The sequence below is a fragment of the Glycine max genome, chromosome 6 (assembly GCF_000004515.6).
Source record: "Glycine max cultivar Williams 82 chromosome 6, Glycine_max_v4.0, whole genome shotgun sequence".
In the NCBI taxonomy this organism is placed as follows: domain Eukaryota; kingdom Viridiplantae; phylum Streptophyta; class Magnoliopsida; order Fabales; family Fabaceae; genus Glycine; species Glycine max.
The window spans coordinates 12,883,327-12,901,442 of NC_038242.2; the positions used below are offsets into that span (position 1 = coordinate 12,883,327).

The 18,116-nt window shown below is 31.3% G+C and overlaps 2 protein-coding genes across 2 annotated transcripts; one reads left to right on the forward strand and one right to left on the reverse strand.

Moving 5' to 3' along the window:
* The first annotated feature begins 9,791 nt into the window (after positions 1-9,791).
* Positions 9,792-11,641, forward strand: NAC018 (NAC transcription factor). The gene is made up of 3 exons (NM_001255948.2): positions 9,792-10,112; positions 10,199-10,479; positions 10,714-11,641. Exons 1-3 carry the CDS (start codon positions 9,953-9,955, stop codon positions 11,158-11,160), a joined length of 888 nt encoding a protein of 295 aa, NP_001242877.2. The 5' UTR covers positions 9,792-9,952; the 3' UTR covers positions 11,161-11,641.
* Positions 11,642-11,830: 189 nt separating this feature from the next.
* LOC100819172 (aspartic proteinase Asp1) lies at positions 11,831-16,039 on the reverse strand. Its single transcript, XM_003528017.5, has 8 exons — positions 15,631-16,039; positions 14,560-14,677; positions 13,996-14,219; positions 13,393-13,617; positions 13,142-13,283; positions 12,727-12,927; positions 12,562-12,634; positions 11,831-12,401 (listed from the first exon to the last, which is right to left on the reverse strand). The coding sequence occupies exons 1-8, from the start codon at positions 15,852-15,854 to the stop codon at positions 12,292-12,294; spliced, it is 1,317 nt and encodes a 438-aa protein (XP_003528065.1). The 5' UTR covers positions 15,855-16,039; the 3' UTR covers positions 11,831-12,291.
* Positions 16,040-18,116: the final 2,077 nt, after the last annotated feature.

The following is an 18,116-nucleotide window of genomic DNA, read 5'->3' on the forward strand; positions in this document are numbered from 1 at the left end:
ATTCTGACTTGTGAGGATAGGTGGGACTGGTTTTCTTTTCAAAGTGCAACCAATTTCCGAATATTTATTCAGAAAGCTAAAACACTTTTGGAAATTAATAATTAAAATAGCACTATTTAAAATATAATAGTATCAAATTATAATTATTATGAAAACTAACCTTTAGCATGAGATTAACTTACTTAATCCCAAGGAGTTGAGCAAGTGGAATAAGACAATGTCTTGTATCTAACATATGGTAAGTTTAAACTCTCACTTATTTCTTTGAAATGAGATAAATGTAAATATCTTTTTAAGGATTTTTTGTGAGATGTGATCCCCTCCTAAATTTTTTTATACCAAAAAAAACTCAATTAGCGACATTTTGTGATAATCTTAGGCCTTCTTATATTGATTAATAATATATTTTTTGCAGTTTAAAAAAAACAATAATAGTAGGAGAATTTGGACATCAGACCTCATGCAAATTATTGAAACCTTCCAAGCCTAGTGATGGAACTGTTTATTTTATTTTATTTTTAATGAAAAGCTTTAATTTGATAATATATTTCAAAATTAATAATAAAATTTCTAGAAATATTCCAATATGTCAATGAGCCTACTCGTAGGATTTGTTTTATCAACCAAAGAAAAGATAATATTAAAAGGGTATAAGAGATACCCAAAGAAGATACAAAGATTAAAAAGCAACTAAGTTACGAAAAGAAAGAAAAATCAGAAGCAGTTACTCGGAGATACTAATACTAGCACTTGCCAACAATGAGAACCCACGAGGAACAGTTGAACAATCCCTTACGAGAAATGCAAGCCAATAATGTTGCATAATTGAATATACCTTTGTTTCACATTTTTTTTTCTCTCTCTTCCCTATACTTACCCCCCCCCCCCCCCCCCCCCCCCCCCATTTAACATTTTTTGCTGTCTCATGAAGACAACTTATTTAATTATTAATCAATTAAATTTCTTAACATTTGATTTGTGTCTACTTTCATCAATAATGTACTATTTACTATTGTAATAACTAATTTGAAACTCATATTTAGAGTAATCTTTAATTAGTTAACAGTTTAAAAAAAGTTATACTAATTGCGCTTGGAAATTACAACCCCCTCGCTATATATATAACTAGTAAAATTTATTTGTGTAATTTATTAATATTTAATTTTTAAATAAGGTTATATGAATAATTATTAAGTTTATATCACTAACTTACAAAAAGGAGCCATTTTGAATAAAACACAGTGTTCTAAACTGGATCGAGACCCAATCCACAAGGCACCAGCCCAAAGCAAAGAGCCCACCTAATTTGATATGCATTAACGGTCAAGGTTAGTCAATCTAAAGGGATTTTCTTTAATCAATTTATTGAGTTTTAATGACCATTTCTCGTTCATCCTTCTTTTGACCTCCAAATATATATATATATTATATTCTCATAATTTTAAGCTGTTATTTATTTACAAATTGTTGTATAAATGAATTTCATACCAACGATTATTTCTTATTTTGACAATGTAAATTTTTTATATTGATGGTGCATAAAAATTAAACTCAAGGAAAAAAACATCTATTATTTTAAAAACTTTTCATTTTTTTATACCATCGATTGAAATTAAAAAAAAAAAAGTGAATGTAATATAAGGGACTGAATGCACTCCTTGAAGGAGGAACAAATGGCACATAGGTGGTTTACTTACTTTTCTTCGTAGGAAGAGGTTTTTTTGGCGTTGTCCCTTGTGTTGCAACTTTTGTTAGGTGAGGTTATTTTATGTTGGCGTTGCGTCCTTGCTCCTTGGAGTTGAAATTTGCAAGCCTCACGTACAAAACAAGTGTAATTTTGTGCTGCTTGATACCCGTGACCACTAGCTAAAGCCCTAAACATAATGCAACAATTCGACAATAGATTTGAGTCTCAATCGTCGGATATTGCAGATTCTCTCGGATAAAGAAATCACTTCTAATTAATTTCAAAATTTGATTTATTTTTTATCAATCCAATTTTTCGACAGTGAGACGAAGAAATCACTTCTTATCAATCTCAAAGATATATTGATTTCTTATCAATCCAGCTTTTCTTGTAGATTCTCAGAAAAAGAAATCACTTCCTCGCATTCTAAAGTTATATACTAAATTGTTAAGATAGTTATATGTAATAGAATGGTTAAATTGTTTTTTAAAGCAAAAGCAAGAATCACAATATATATATATAAAGTAAAGGTAAGAATGTTGCTATTTTTTTTTGGTAGAAACCAAGTTGATTCTCTACTTGAAAGAATCTTATTCGAGTTAAATAAAATTATCAATGAATAATTTTTTTTTTTAATATTTCTCATTTTATCGTTTGAAAACTCAAAATGTGTTTGATTTAAAGGATAAAAAAAAAATAGAACGTAAAAGGTGTGAGTCTCACATGAAAGACTACAACATTATTTTCATCCTTCAAAACAAACACAGCCTTTGGACAAATTATCCATTTTTTATGGTTAAAAACAGAATGTCAAAAAAAATTACAATAAAACACACACTGATTTTGCAAATACTCTATGTATGTAAGATTACTTGTGACGAGTATCTCTCTTTTTTTTTTTTCTTGTGTGCACTCATTGTGATGGACATAAGTCCAAGTTTTTCAGGCTTATAGGTAGAGCCCAAATCCAAGCCCAATTGAGGACATGGGCCAGCACAGATATATGAAAGTGATAAATGCGCAAGTTGGTGGCTTGAATAGGTACATTAGGGAGACAATGAAGAAGTCAAGGTTGGCAGCTAGCATGAAGGACGAAGAAGCTTCCCAGAAAGTGTGCCACATTTAATAAATTAATTGAGACCAGGATGTTCATTTCACTTGGCTGCTTCATGTCGCTGCATGCATCGATCCGAGATAGATACACTAGTGATAGAGATGTTCCCTGCTTATTTCAATTTTTTTTGTATTACTTTTAATCTCAATCAATTGATTAGACTACTTTTGATCTAGACAGGCAATATGAGCACGACGAACTTATTGCCCAAGTAAAACCCTACCAAGACAAAACAAAGTATTCATATTCAATTTCAAACAAAGACCGTGAATGATCTCGTCCAAAAAAAAAAAAAAGGGGATATGACTATTCATATTTATTAGATGAACTAGCCCGGGGATTTGATTATTCTCAACCATGTTCATTTTCAAGGCAACAACTCTCCCTAGAAATATTCTTCTATACTAAGAATATTTATACTTTGAGTAATTCATATATTGATCAATAACCAACAAAGTGCAATACAAGTAGTTGATAATTCAGACCTTTTAAACATATAACAGTAGTTTAATTTTTATTTTTACAAATAGAATAACACTTGTATGGAAAATAATTATCCCTTAGTAGTAGTCTAGAGTCTACCCTTAGTAGTATTAATGATAAAAAATAAATCTTGGTAGTATTAATTCTGTGATACTCCGAAATCTAATAATATATATTTAGGGTCTAAAATACGAGAAATTATTAGATTGTTCTAAAAAAATTAAAAAATATATTATGTAATAACTGATTGGAGTTATAGACCGATAGTGGTCCTAGAATAATAATAATTTATTTAATATATCCAAAATTTACTATTTGGATCTGCAAAGTAAAAAAAGAAAAAGAAAAAGGTAGAAGTCAAAGGATTTTCAAAAGGGTAAGTGATACAAGTTGGCGAAATTGAAAGGAAAAGACAATGATTTGACTGGAGGAATTAAAAAAGAGTGCTTATTCTATCCTAATCCATGGAATATCTTACCAAATAAGCTTAATCCCCAAATAAATATTTTCGAAGGAAACATCCAGGTATCTTCCACACAGCTTGGGCATGCGTCACGCCTTCGTCTCTTCAACTAGCTAGGTTCCACTCATTCAACATTCTAACTCCTGTAATAGATGACATCATGAGAATATTCTCGCCTTATACCCTTCTATTTTTCTATATTTCCATTTAATTTTAATGTCAAGTGAACCTGGGTCAAAAAGCCAGCATAATCCATCCCCTTATACCCATAAATAAACAAAGTGCGTATAGGAAAAAAAGAAGCCGTGAAGATAACTATAAACAAATGGCCAATCCATGCAATTTTTTTTAAAAGGGACAATGTTGTTTGATGAGAAATTTGTCTAATGATTTTGACTTCATGCATGCCTGTGCTTTAATTTATTGGTGTTACGGTGCCACAGTATTTCAGTTTAATATTGGTCTTATTATGGCTAAAAAACAGGAGACCCTAAAATCTAGTTTTTACACTACTAGTATACATGCGTTAATTTGTGTGCGGCGCCGTATTTTTGTTTACTTGTTTTGACGCACGAAAAAATTTTGTTGTTTTTTTTTTCTTTTAGCTAAAAGAATTCACTGTTTTATGATGTACTAGTAAGTTCATGTTAGAAGCACCTTGGCATATGGCAATGACCCATAATTAGTAGTAGTGTTTTTCCTTTTTTATATATAGAAGTATTTTTTTTTTCCATATTATTCACTCCAGTTGTTATTATTTGTCACTTGGTACTGCTGTACACATAGAATATATTAAGAAAAATAATTTTTTTTATTTAATTGTGTTAAGATTTTTAGTACATCATTTAACTCTCTTTTTATACTACTATTTTTTTTATAAGAATGTACGTAATAATTAAGAAAATGGTTGTTAATAAAAAAAATGAAAGTAATACTAGTACTTAATTAAGCATCAACTAATTCAAGTTGTCATGTAGAGAACGTAATTATAGAAATGAAAACACTAGATTAGACATGGATGGGAGGGTATATTATTAATTAATTTCTGACGGGGGCACTGCGATGTTGGTTTTTCGCATAAAAAGCAATGGTGACATGGAGAGAACAGAGAAGGGTCATGATTCATGCATGAACTGAGGAACATTGAATATTCATTAATTAACGTGACATGGCAAATTAATTCCCCCTTATAGTACTCGCATAAGATAATTAATAGAAGAAAAAACGTGTGTAGACTATTCTCCACAAGGTTGGCGTCCAATTTCTTGCAAGACAAGAACCAAAAAATGGAAAAAGTGGTTTAACAAAACACCAAAATACACAGCTAGCTAGCTGATGACGCTGGTTTGCCTACGTGGGCGCCAAAGAACTTTGACGTATGGTTTAAACTCGCCGTTGAATCCCAAGTTTCCACTTACTTTCGTTTCACCCCGGGCAATACCTCAGTTTAGTCTATGATTTTTCTTTTTTTCGACCATGATATTTTTCTAACAAGAAGGTTTATTTCATATTCAAGTAATGAGTAGGATTCCAATTTAGTTAAGATATATAAATTGTTACTATTTATGTCATTTGTTATTAGATTTTGGTTGTGTCTCTTTGGTTCTATAGTATTTTTATTCATTAATATTTTTTCTTTTTTAATGATTTTTTAATATTTTTTTTTCTTTTGATGGAAGATGGTTCTAATCTAAAAATAATTAATTTAAATAACATTGAGTGTCATAAAAAATTAATAAACATCATTTAAAATTTTAGTCTTATAAATAAAAATAGAATAAATAAGAAAAATCAATTTCTTCATTGAAAGACACAGGACACATGTTCCAATGCAAGTATATATATCTCAATCATGTTCAATAACGAGTGAGTAACAGGAAATTAAAATATCTCAATCATATTCACCGCATGAGACATGAATGTGTTAGTAAAATCACATTTATTCGAAAGGATCGTATTGGATTGTCTTAATAAAAAAATAAAAATAAAAAAGCAATTCAAAACAACGATTTTCTAAAAAAATATTTCGGATATTTTTTTAGCTTAAAATTAATCTAAACCGACCTATAAACATCCTTAGTTCTAGTTCATTTGTCCAAACGTCATTAAAGACTTCATTTACGTGGCTAACGGACTACTACTAACTTACGTAAATTTTGTAAATTTATCATCAAATACTTTATCACATGTATTTTTTTTCTTCAAAATATTCATCCTGTTTGGGTGGAGGCAGATTTTTGGCAAATAAACTAAAATAATCTTTTCTAAATTTATAAAAATTAAGATCAACAATTTTAAATTCAAAGAATAAAAACAATCTTACATCAAATTTGAGATAAAAAAATATATTTAAGACAAAGTAAAAAATTCTTCAATTAAATGGGTGTCTTTAACAATGTTAAATATTTACTTTATTACATCATCATAATAAAAATAAAATTATTATTAATAATATTATTAAAAATATTTATAAAAGAATATAACATTAATATTACTAACACACTCGATCTCGTTGTGGATTTTAATAAAAAAAAATATTTGTTTTAATTAATTCCTTTATAATGGTCATCAACAAATTGTAAAATCAATCATACAGTAAATTGGGCAAGATAACGAGATAGCTTACAATTTATAAAGTAGCCAACTAGATCATTTTAGAGAATTTTGGTAGAATTTTTTTTTAAAATATTAATTTAATAAGTTAGTAAAAATAAGTTATGAATGATAAGACATTTATGTATTGTGTATTTAGGAAGATTTTTTTTTCAAAGGACTAATCCCTAGATACATCTATTCCATTTTAGATCTATTCTGAATATATGGATTTTTTTAAGATCTAAATTATATATTTTTTATCTTTATTGTAAGTTTAGAAAAAAATAAATCTAAAAAAATTCTCTGCCAATGGATTTTAAATTTATGCAAAATGTTTTTCTATTTCTAAAAAGTCCAATATATTTGACTTCTTTTATGCAAAAATGTTTAATTTTATTTTAATTAAGTTTTAACTCTTGTTAGTAAATGAAAATCTTATTTAGTTATTCAATAAATAAGCCTTTAAATAACATTTTTTAAAATGTTAGTTTCTAATTTTTTATATTTTTATCTTTTTAATTCTTAATATATTTATTAAATTTTTTGTTTATTTTTTAAAAATAAATTATATTATTTTTTAGTCAATTTAGTAGTTAGTTTTATTGAACTCTTATAATTTAATAAATTAACTGTTGAGCTTTCAGTTACCAACTTTTAACTTTCAGTTAATTTTATCAAACATAAATATAATACATGACTTTGTAAGTTAAGAAATGTATTATTTGTAAAATTTCATATATCCTTATTAATTTACATAAAAAAAACATTCACTAGTACAAAAAAAAACTTTAAATATTTACCGTTTTCAACATTCTAAATCGATGGCATGAGGCAATATATAATCAACTGATATAGAAAGTCAATGCTTTCCAATCGATTCTATGAACGATAGAAAAAATGGCTTACAAATTTCTTGATACGAAGTGATCGTAAATTTTGTCTTTTTTTTATTATATGGGTCGAATTGAGAAATTTAACCGCTCTTTATTTTTGTTTTCATTTGATACAATAGTAATGTCAAATCCTTACTCCGAGTTAGCTTTAGCTTCTTCTCTCTTTTGTTTCATATTTCTTTGAATGTAAATCTCTCATCTGGGAGATATTTATTTGTCTTTGATAAATCTTTCATCATTATTTTGAAGGTTCATGTTACCCAACCAAAAATAAATTAAAGGTTCATGGTCTCTTGTTGACCATGGAAAGTGGAAGCATTGATTCCTTGATGGCAGTGTTTGGAACCTTTAAGCACACTGCTCTTAGCATTCAAACACACTGTTTGATGCCTTCGAACAAAACACACATACCATTTATAAGGAGACATAACGTGGTTATATTTTGGGGGAAAAAAAAGAATGTTAATTAGGTTTTAAAAATGAAGTCATAATCAAAGTGAGAGAGGATTGCGTCATAAAGGAGTGAAGGAGATGCATCACATGAGGTTAGGGTGTGAAAGATGAATACACTGAAAAAGAAAAAATTGATAAACAAACACAGACATAGAGCAAAATGATATTGAAGAGATGTATGCAGAGAAAACATAGCTAGGTTGAACATCTTGGTTGTATAAGAGAAAGATCGATGTAATCTAGGAGTATTAGTTTAAAAATACTTCTTTTTAAGGCAATTTAGAACCATAGTATAAGGGACTGTAAATCAAAGCGATAACAAAAGCATGTACATGTTTCAAAATGAGAAAACTTATAATGATTTTTCTAAATTAGTTGTACTAGAAATCGAAGTTGAAAACACTTTTTACTTTATTAGTTTTTAGGTCTTGCCATGACTTTCAAAATGTTGGAAATAACATTAACATTTTATATCGATGGTAAGAAGAACTACTTTAGAAAGTATTTTTTCAGTGCATAACCGATTGAGAAATAAAGTACTTTCTAAACTAATTCTTAGTATAACTTATTTAGAAAGTATTTTTAAATCAATTATAAAGCAATTGATGTAAAATATTCGCTATAATATCACAAAAAAATTCACCATCTCACACATTACATTAAATTTCAGGATGTAATATAAATTTTCAAGCTAATTTTTTATAATAATTGTAATTTTACCCACCACTATTTTTTAATTAAAACTTTAATTATTATACACATGCATCTTTTGTTTCTCTTTATATTTATTAGCTGATTATTAGTTAAATTTAAATAATATTTTTAATTCCACAAATCAACCATTTATGTTAAACAAAATACGTACATGTGTTCTAATAAAATGAACTATATTTTATTTTATTTATTTCCATCAAGCGTGCTTAAGAAAGCTGCAATATAAAAAAAAATGATGAACTTTTACTCTATCCATTTCGTTTTTTCGATCTATGTATAAACTTGTAAAATAAGAAATGAAAAATTTATTAATATTTTTGTAATAACCAAATTTACATATATTTTTTCTTTTTTTAATATGCACAAATATGTAATCAAAATTTTCACTATATATTGAAGAAATAATGTTACATAGAATTAAACCACCATTTTTCCATCGAGCTGTGCCAAGTATGACAGAACACGTTGATTTTCTCATATTAACTAATAACAAATATTAACGGGGTGTCTTAATCATATTAGTTAAGGAATTACAGTGATTTTTTTTATTAGAATACATAAAATTACATCGCTTATAAGTTTTTCTTAATTTTTTTTTATAATTTTCACAAAACATAATCTATCTTTTTAGTTCATTAAATAATACCCTAAGAAAAATATTAGCAAAAACCCTGAATTAATTTCTACAAAAATGCACAATAATTAATAGTTAATGGTGAAATTTTTTAAATAATTGTTTACTAAAATTATAAAACGAAAATAAAACTAAAATAAGAAATAAGTATTAATCAGTATCTTAGTTAAGAAATTAATAATAAAAAAGAGTAAAATTATAGTAATAGAATATATCTAAAAATATGCTCTGATATTTTTTTTATCTTTAATTCCTTAAAAAGAATCAATAAAAAAAATGTGCAAAAAGGGGAACAAAAAGAAATGCTGAGTAATTTCTGGTTAGAGAATGTCGTGCGGTGCCATGCTTAAGATTCACAATGTGTTGACACGAGGCACGATGTTAGTGGGTAGAACAAGGAACACGACAAGCTTGGGTGGGTGGACTAGACACAATAATTACTATAGTCAACCATGGCTAATAACTATCGAGCCGACATTTTGAAAATATAAGGCACGGCAGCGACAACTGACGTAAGCCATGACACAATCATCAAAAAGCCCGAACACTCTCACGTGCGCCACGCCCACTCCACCACTGCCACGTGGCGGCTGCCGTCATCCCTACATATGTCGAACCTTGTCACACATTATTTTTATTTTTGTTAAATAAATTAATTGTCAAATGGATTTGGCCTCCACCTCAATAACGCACGTGTCGAAATTCACTATGTTTCTTTTATCCCTTCACGCTATAAAACCCACCCAGGGTGTGTCCTCTCTCATACGTTTCAAGTCGCAGAGCAAAGCAAAGCAGAGCCAACAACAAGAAGAACAAAACCAACATCAACAACCACAAGAAGAAGAAGCTTGCAAATTAGAAGAATCTTCAGTTGAAAGGGAAGAACACACAAGAACAAAGAGAGGAAGAAACGCGAATGAAGGGAGAATTAGAGTTGCCACCAGGGTTCAGATTTCACCCCACTGATGAAGAATTGGTGAATCACTACTTGTGTAGGAAGTGCGCGGGTCAACCAATCGCGGTTCCCATCATCAAAGAGGTCGATTTGTACAAGTTTGATCCATGGCAGCTTCCAGGTTCGTTTAATTTCTTATGGGGTTTCGTTTTGTGACTGCAACTAATTGCATAGTTCAATTGATTGATAATGAGTTGGATGATGCAGAAATTGGCTACTACGGCGAGAAAGAATGGTACTTCTTTTCTCCTCGGGATCGGAAATACCCGAACGGTTCACGGCCGAACCGTGCCGCCGGAAGCGGCTATTGGAAAGCCACCGGCGCCGATAAGGCGATCGGAAAACCGAAAGCGCTAGGGATCAAGAAAGCTCTGGTTTTTTACGCCGGAAAAGCCCCCAAAGGAGTGAAAACCAATTGGATCATGCACGAATATCGCCTCGCCAATGTTGACCGATCTGCCTCCAAGAAAAACAACAACAACTTGAGGGTATGTCCCAAATTGTAATTTCACTAGTTTTTCTTTTATGGGCAAATATTAATTTTGTTAGAATGTTAGTTTTCTTGCAATCTTTTTTCTGTTTCCCTTATTCAATTCACCTTATATCTCCAATTTGACTAAAATTTTGATTAGAAAAGGATTAGAATTGCATAAGTTTTGATCTTTCAGTTTTTTTTTATTTTTATAAAAATGGATCTGATTTTGTTGTGTTATGGTGCACAGCTTGATGATTGGGTGTTGTGTCGAATCTACAACAAGAAAGGGAAGATTGAGAAATACAACACGACCGCACCGAAGATGAATCTTGAAATGATTCATAGTTTTGAGCACGAGAACGAGACGAAGCCTGAGATTCATAAGCTTGGAAATGAGCAATTGTTGTACACGGAGACTTCAGATTCGGTGCCAAGGTTGCACACGGACTCGAGCAGCTCGGAGCACGTGGTTTCGCCCGATGTGAGGTGCGAGAGGGAAGTGCAGAGCGACCCCAAGTGGAATAACGATGATTATGATCTGGGCCTACAGCTAGAAAACGCGTTTGATTTTCAGTTTAATTACTTGGACGATAATAACCTTTCCGTCGACGATGACCCCTTTGGCACTGTTCAGTACCAAATGGGTCAGCTCTCGCCCTTGCAGGACATGTTCATGTACCTACAGAAGATGTGAAAACGATACGTTTTTTTTGGACAAGATGATGGGACCCGCAAATATCTTTATTATTTTTTTGTAGTAAAAGTCAGCATTTGTGTGCAATTGCATTGCACCTAACATTTTGTGGACTAGGCCAAGCTTAGTAAACTATTCTTATTCTTTGTTCTAGAGAGATCAGGGAATGTGGAATTCGGTTGAAATGAGCTAGTATTTGGATTGGATCTTGGTGTAAAGAGAACAAAAAAAAAAAAGGAGAAAAGGAGTTAGGTGTTGCAGTAAGTAAAAAGTAAGCCGAATGATGGATGATAGGATATTGGAGGGTTAATGAGTAGGTGTAAGGAAAATTCTTGTTCCATTGCTATTCCAGTATGATTTTTTCATATATTTTGTAATATACCAACTTCTGCTTTTCAATTCAAAGGAAACAATTGAATGAAAAATCTTCCATTCAAAGGATGGAAATGATGGTGCAGCCTAGCCTGGCCTCGAGTGTTGTACATGTTTGACACTTTGTACTATATATATATATATATATATATATGAGTTTGTCTTAATCTGTGAAGTAAATGTGGTTATGGGCAGAACAGAACAGAAACAACGCCAAAAGAAAAGAACTTGCAGTAAAATAATCAAAATATTCAAAACACAAATCAACTGCCCATGTAATAAAATACTAAGTTGATAATGTTTTACGGAATTATCCGGTATATAAAATTGTCTATAATTGATGATGTTGCTACAACCAAGTTTGAATAGATCCGAAAATGTTGAGAAACAACATGGATTGATAATAATGAAATCTGCCAATTAATTATAGAATCAAGAGATGCACCTAATATTTGCATCAACCTGCACTATTCTATTTTGACTCTTCGCTTTGCCATTCCAAATTAAATCCTTAAAGCCGTGGAATCAAACTAATGTGATATTATTGTATATGACTGGTTACTTAGCAAGTTTAACCAGTCCGATATATAGGCTATAAACAGAAATAATCAGGGTAGACCTCTATACCACGTAGCAACATACTACTGTTAAACACAACATATTGCTATCTAATCAAGCAGATTAACACTCGTATTATACAACCACCTTAGTAGCTACTATTTGATGATGATAAAAACACCGTATGGCTTTCTTTTATGATCAAATGCTTACATCTCTTGATTTTGGAACCTGGTCACAATCTGCTGGTGTCCAACCAATCAACTGCTTGTCGTTGTCAAATACCATTACTTTGTTTAGCATGGATATGTCTGCATAAACAGAACCAGGGATTTTATAATGCAGTTTTTCATTTTGAGTTTTGGTTAATTAACTGCTAAACAGGCTAAGAACAGTAGAACTAAAAGTGATAATATCCATTATCCAAAACAAGCATCAGAAAAAATAGAGAGATAGTAACAACATTCCTACCTCCAATTAGGTTCAGATCCCCCATCCCTACTTCAGAGCCGTTTAGAATGCCCAAGCAAACATTTCCCATGTTCTGGCAGAATAATTTATTAGCATTCATACATGAAATGTGTCTGTTACTTTAAAAAAGGTCAATCTAGAACAAATTGATTAGGTGGAACTCACTGATATTATCAGATATGCTTCAGGAGGCATTTCAAATTGAGCTTTACTTCTCCCATTGCTGGTGAAACTAAGCACGATTGGCTTGAAGTATTTTCTTACTTCATATATGCTTCTGAAAGGTCTTCTACCACGCCAACAGAGAGGGAGAGTTTGATCATCATGTGCTTCTTTTAGGGGTTTTCCACCTGATTCCTTCCCCAACTACATTTGGAAATTAAACGAAAAGATTCATGTTAAGTAACATGTCAATATTTTATTTTTTTTGGTATTATTGAAGAAATGCTTTATTTCTATTTTGTCTTTCAAGCAATTCAAATCTTGCATGATGAAAATTGACATGATATGAGCTCTGTAATGTCTGGTGCATTGAATAGGCTTGCAATTTAAGGATTATTAGTGAATGTTTTCAACTGACCCAAGAAATTAGTGCTTGGTAAGCATATGGGTTGAAATAGGTGTAAGAACTCCCAGTGTCAAAAACAGCATGAAGACTTCCAATCCCACTCTTCTTCCCTCCAAAAAGAAGCTCAGCTGCCCCAGCTGCTGAGTAATGTTTGCTGAGACAGATCACAGAAATGAGATCTCAATCTAGAGAAAGAACTTGAACTTATGACAATGCATGTGGAAAATGTAAAATGGGGATGTGACATATGAAAATGTACTTACTAATCTCTGGATGACATTGGAGTCCAAGTTAGTCTAGAAGAATCATAAACATCTCCAAAGAAGATATACCCTCCTCCTTGTGCACTCAAGCAGTGCCCAATCACATTTCGCACCAAACCCTGACTATTCAGCTGTGATGTCAAGCTGGTTTTTCCCCTGCCAAGGCCAAGCATTCCATCTAGTGGGTGGTGAGAAGGATCTGGAAAAATCTGATCATATCCACATCTGCAAAATGGAAAAAAAGAAAAACACATAAGATTAACTAAAGAAATTTTACTTCTCAACAAAATACATGTGATACCAGTACTAGCTTTAGGTCTACCAGTAAAAATATATTTGCTATTAGTATTTATAAAATAAAAAAGAACCCATATGTTGACAAAAATATCACATATGTTAGGAAAAAAGTCCTACATATTTAAAGTAAAAAATTTCTTTTAAAATTTGCTTTAGGCCTAACTTATCGTTGGGCTGGTCTTGTGTGGTAAAATTATCATGAATATGCAAGGTTGCCATGATCAAATGATATTTCTGAAGTCTGAAAATATAAGGCATAAAAGTAAGAAGTAAGGAAGTAAAACTGGTTTGAGCTATGATACTAACCCAAGTGCCATACGAACTTTGAGTTGGACTCCGTTTGTAAAGTTGAGGGTGTAGACATCATGGAGAAGTACACCGAGGGATGAGTAATGATCTGCATACTGAACTTCGTAGTCACACTGATGTGGGACTTCACAGTCGTAGTTATCACTGTGGTGCAAGGATGCACAGAGGGAATGCCTGCAGGGCACAAAGTCATTGCTTGGTCTGTATAGTGGATGTGGTGTCTGAAAATAAGTAACAAATATTTAAGACTATATTAGTAGGAGATTGAAATCAAACAGATTAATATTATTCATGTATCTATTTGCTAAGATAAGCCTATCCTCCAATCTCATCTCAATTGTTATTACATGTAAAGATATAATCTAGGTTGAATGATTAAGAGAAAAGAAAAGAGGAAAAAGATCATGAATTTGATGTTTTTACAGTAAAAATTAATATTCTAAAACAAAATTAACATTTGTCTATAAAAAAAAGTTAATATGACATGTTTTCTAGGGAAAAAAACTTTATTAATTTCTGCAGGTGATTTTGAACATTGGTAGTGAGTGAATATTCGTTCACCTGAGAGCAACGGGAACAAGGGGCATCACATTGAAGCCAGGTGAGGTCGCTACCCGTGTCAATATCTAGAAAATATGGCCTGGGTGGTTGGCCGATGTTGAGAGTAACATTATAAAACCTGTGAACGTTGAAAGTAATGGTGACTTATGTTAGAGGCGTATATATATATATTTCAAGATGTGTCAAGTTAAAAAAAAAAAAAATTGCCTACATATCATACATGAATGGACATAAATGTATTTATTAATTTAACTCAAATTAAATAATATTTGATTTTCATCGTGTGAAAAAAGTTAAACTAATATATCAGAAGTGAGATTTGGATTAGACTGTGATTTAGTAATTGGGAGGCACTTGTGCTCTTTAACCCAGAATCAAAAAAATTTATTTACTAATTGAGACTTTTATGAGTTTCAACCTTTGGATGAAAATTAATAGTTTATATTTAAGTCGAATTTACCAAAATAATGAATGAATTATTTGATCTTCATCAAACAATTTTGATAACTGATTCCATGAAGGCATGTATAATGTATTCCCTGACCAGAGGCAATCAGGACCAAAGAAAAAATAAAATAAAAATGGGAAGAAAATCCATGAAGGTGTTTTTATTTATTCTAGTTTATTGTTTTTTAACCCATCATGAGATATTTTTTCATATATACATATACATTTGACATTGGTTTAAGAAGTTGAAAATCAAATATTTGACCAAATAATTAAGGAAGTTGGTTATATGCTTAAGATGTTAAGCCAAGTTAGTTATCCAATACAGTGGATCATGATTATTAGTGTTCTTTCCTAGAATAAAAAATATTATCTTAAAATTTTAAAATGTAAATTTAGGTTTAACTTAACATAAAAAATTAGATTAAAAGATGAGGATTATCTTTTATTTATATATTTTATCTTAATTTTACCTCTCTAATTTACGTGGGACTTAAAATTTAAAGAGGGCCCAAGCAGGAAAAGGGATGAACAAAACGAGAGTGGAGAAAGAAAAGCATAAAGTGAATTTAACTGAAGAACAAAAAGAAAGATTAAGAGAAAGGAAGGTCCTTTTACACGTACCCAACTGGGTAAACATTGCCGTGAACCGGGAACACGACGGATGAGCCAGCACGAAAACGGTTTAGTATGTATGGTGACGACGACGAGGACGACGATGAAGCCTCATCTGGATGAAAGGAGCTCCTTCCACTGGAACTTTTGTGTTTACTACCAAACCAAGCAGAACAAGTAGAGGTGCTGAACAAAACTAGCAGAACCAAAAATCCCAACTTCCATGACTTCATCTTTGAATTCGTTCAACCATATAACGATGACGAGAGAAAAGGATATGAAAATGGGTACGTTGCGTGTTTCAGTAAATGCATGAAACATTTTTATATCAAGGTGTCGGTCCATAAAGGCTTTGCTTCAATCATTAAAACTGGGATTTCTTCTAATGCATTTTTTGTCCGGGTGCTTATTCTTTCCTTCGTTGCATCAACCCTCCTAGCTCCCATAAATATACCCTTCAATTTTCTTTTTCATTTATATTAAAATTATCTTTTTTTTTTCAATGTACATTTTACATTTCTCACTTATTACTTTATTAGTATGACATTGCGCATGTTATTTGAATCTCACATGAATATGAGAATCCTGATAATAGGTGATTTATAAGTATTTTTTTAAACATTTGTAAATCTTGAATGATTTGGTGATCACAAAATCCAACTCACCTATTTTTATCAACAAAAAGAAATATGCTGTTATTTTTCTCTTTTTTTAAAAAAAGGTATGCTTTTTTAAAATTTCAACTTGTTAAGATTTACATAAATTTCCGGTATATAGTATTAAAGATTTGCGTGTATTCCTACTGCTCAAATCCTAAGCTCGATAATGTCCCTTTTTATTTGTTGCACGATAAGTATCAGATTGTTATACTTTGAGATATATAATGAACATAAATTAAAGTAAATAAAAAAAATAAAAAGATTAAAAGAGTCTTGAAACTTTGACGCTTACTCTCACTTTTCAGCTAAACTTGTAATCTTGAAAAAGGCCACATAATGTATCAGGCACGCAAATTACTGTTATAAAATTTAAAATTTCTGTTATTATATATAATTAGAAAAATGTTGAAGAACAAATGACCTGATGAGCATATTGAACATTAAACGGTAAACATTTCATGTTAATTGAGTTTTTGACATTTTTCTTTAATTCTGTTAAAAATATGAACACGTGATAGAGTTGGGCACTTCCCTTCCTTGCATGACTGCCTCATTAGAGAGGCTGTATAGAACTATTATATACACTCATCAAACAATTACTCTAATTCAAAGGAGAAAGAATGCTGCACATCGATGTTCAAATAAAAATAATTGTTACAAACAAGCTTGAGGAGTAAAAAAGACTGATTAAAAAAAAAACCCAGTGTGTTTGGGCACCCATTTTAAATGCGTGTATTTTATGATTTTCATGTCAAAATGGAATTTTGATGCGAAAACTAAGAATTATTATCACGATTAAGTTAGTTACAAGAAATTATTTTATTTGAATAGTTAGTTGGTTATGAAAGTTAGTTAGTTACTAAAAGTTATTTGAGTAAGTTAGTTGGTTACTCAAGTTAGTTATTTTTTGTCTTTATATAAATAAATCAACTTTGTAATATTTAGATGAATAAATCCTCAAACTGCTTTTCATTTATCTTTCATTTCTGATATGGTATCAGAAGTTTTTGCTTCCGTGCCTTTTGTTCCCTATTGAAGCTATTTCTTTTTTTTTTCTCTCATGGCCATGGCTGCCATTGATAATTCTAACCCCTTCATTCTTCATTCTTGCGACAATTCTGGCATTACCTTAATTTCTCATCCTCTTAGCGGTGAAAACTACAATTCTTGGAAGAAAGCAATGTGCATGGCTCTTCATGGGAAGAACAAATATGGGTTTGTCGATGGTTCAATTCCTGAACCTGCTTTGGGTCACTCAACTCATGTTTTGTGGCATCGCAATGATAGTATCATTTCATCCTGGCTCCTTAATTCTTTATCCAAAGAAATGCAAGTAAGTATCTTACATCGTTCTTCTGCCGAAGCAATCTAGGATGATCTTCAAGAACGTTTCGAGCAACGAAATGGTCCTTTAATTTTTCAACTTAAGCATGACTTGATCACTCTGCAACAAGGTTCCATGTTTGTTTCCTCTTTCTACTCCAAGCTTCGTTCTCTGTGGGAGTCATTATCAAAACTGAAGCCCTCACATAGCTGCACCTATGGAGGAATTAAACCTTGGTGCGATTTTGAACAAATGGAGTATGCTATGTAGTTCTTGATGGGGCTGAACAAATCCTTCTCTATTATCAGAGGTCAAATTTTATCCATGGATCCCTTTCCCTCAGTAACTAAGGTTTTTGCCTTAGTTGTTCAAGAAGAAAAGCAAAAGGAAATTGGTGCTTCCACCTCTGCTAGTGAAGTTTCACATGCTTTTGCCTTGAAGACTTCTTCTGCTGCACGCAGTCATCCTGACAATCGCTTCAAAGGATCTTCTAAGAATCGCCCCTTGTGTGC

Coding starts and splice junctions, on each gene's coding strand:
- NAC018 (NM_001255948.2), top strand. CDS start 9,953: ATGAAGGGAGAATTAGAGTTGCCACCAGGGTTCAGATTTCACCCCACT. Junction 10,113..10,198: donor TGATCCATGGCAGCTTCCAG/GTTCGTTTAATT, acceptor TGGATGATGCAG/AAATTGGCTACTACGGCGAG. Junction 10,480..10,713: donor AAAACAACAACAACTTGAGG/GTATGTCCCAAA, acceptor TATGGTGCACAG/CTTGATGATTGGGTGTTGTG.
- LOC100819172 (XM_003528017.5), bottom strand. CDS start 15,854: ATGAAGTCATGGAAGTTGGGATTTTTGGTTCTGCTAGTTTTGTTCAGC. Junction 13,618..13,995: donor AAAGTTCGTATGGCACTTGG/GTTAGTATCATA, acceptor TCCATTTTGCAG/ATGTGGATATGATCAGATTT. Junction 13,284..13,392: donor CCAATGTCATCCAGAGATTA/GTAAGTACATTT, acceptor GATCTGTCTCAG/CAAACATTACTCAGCAGCTG.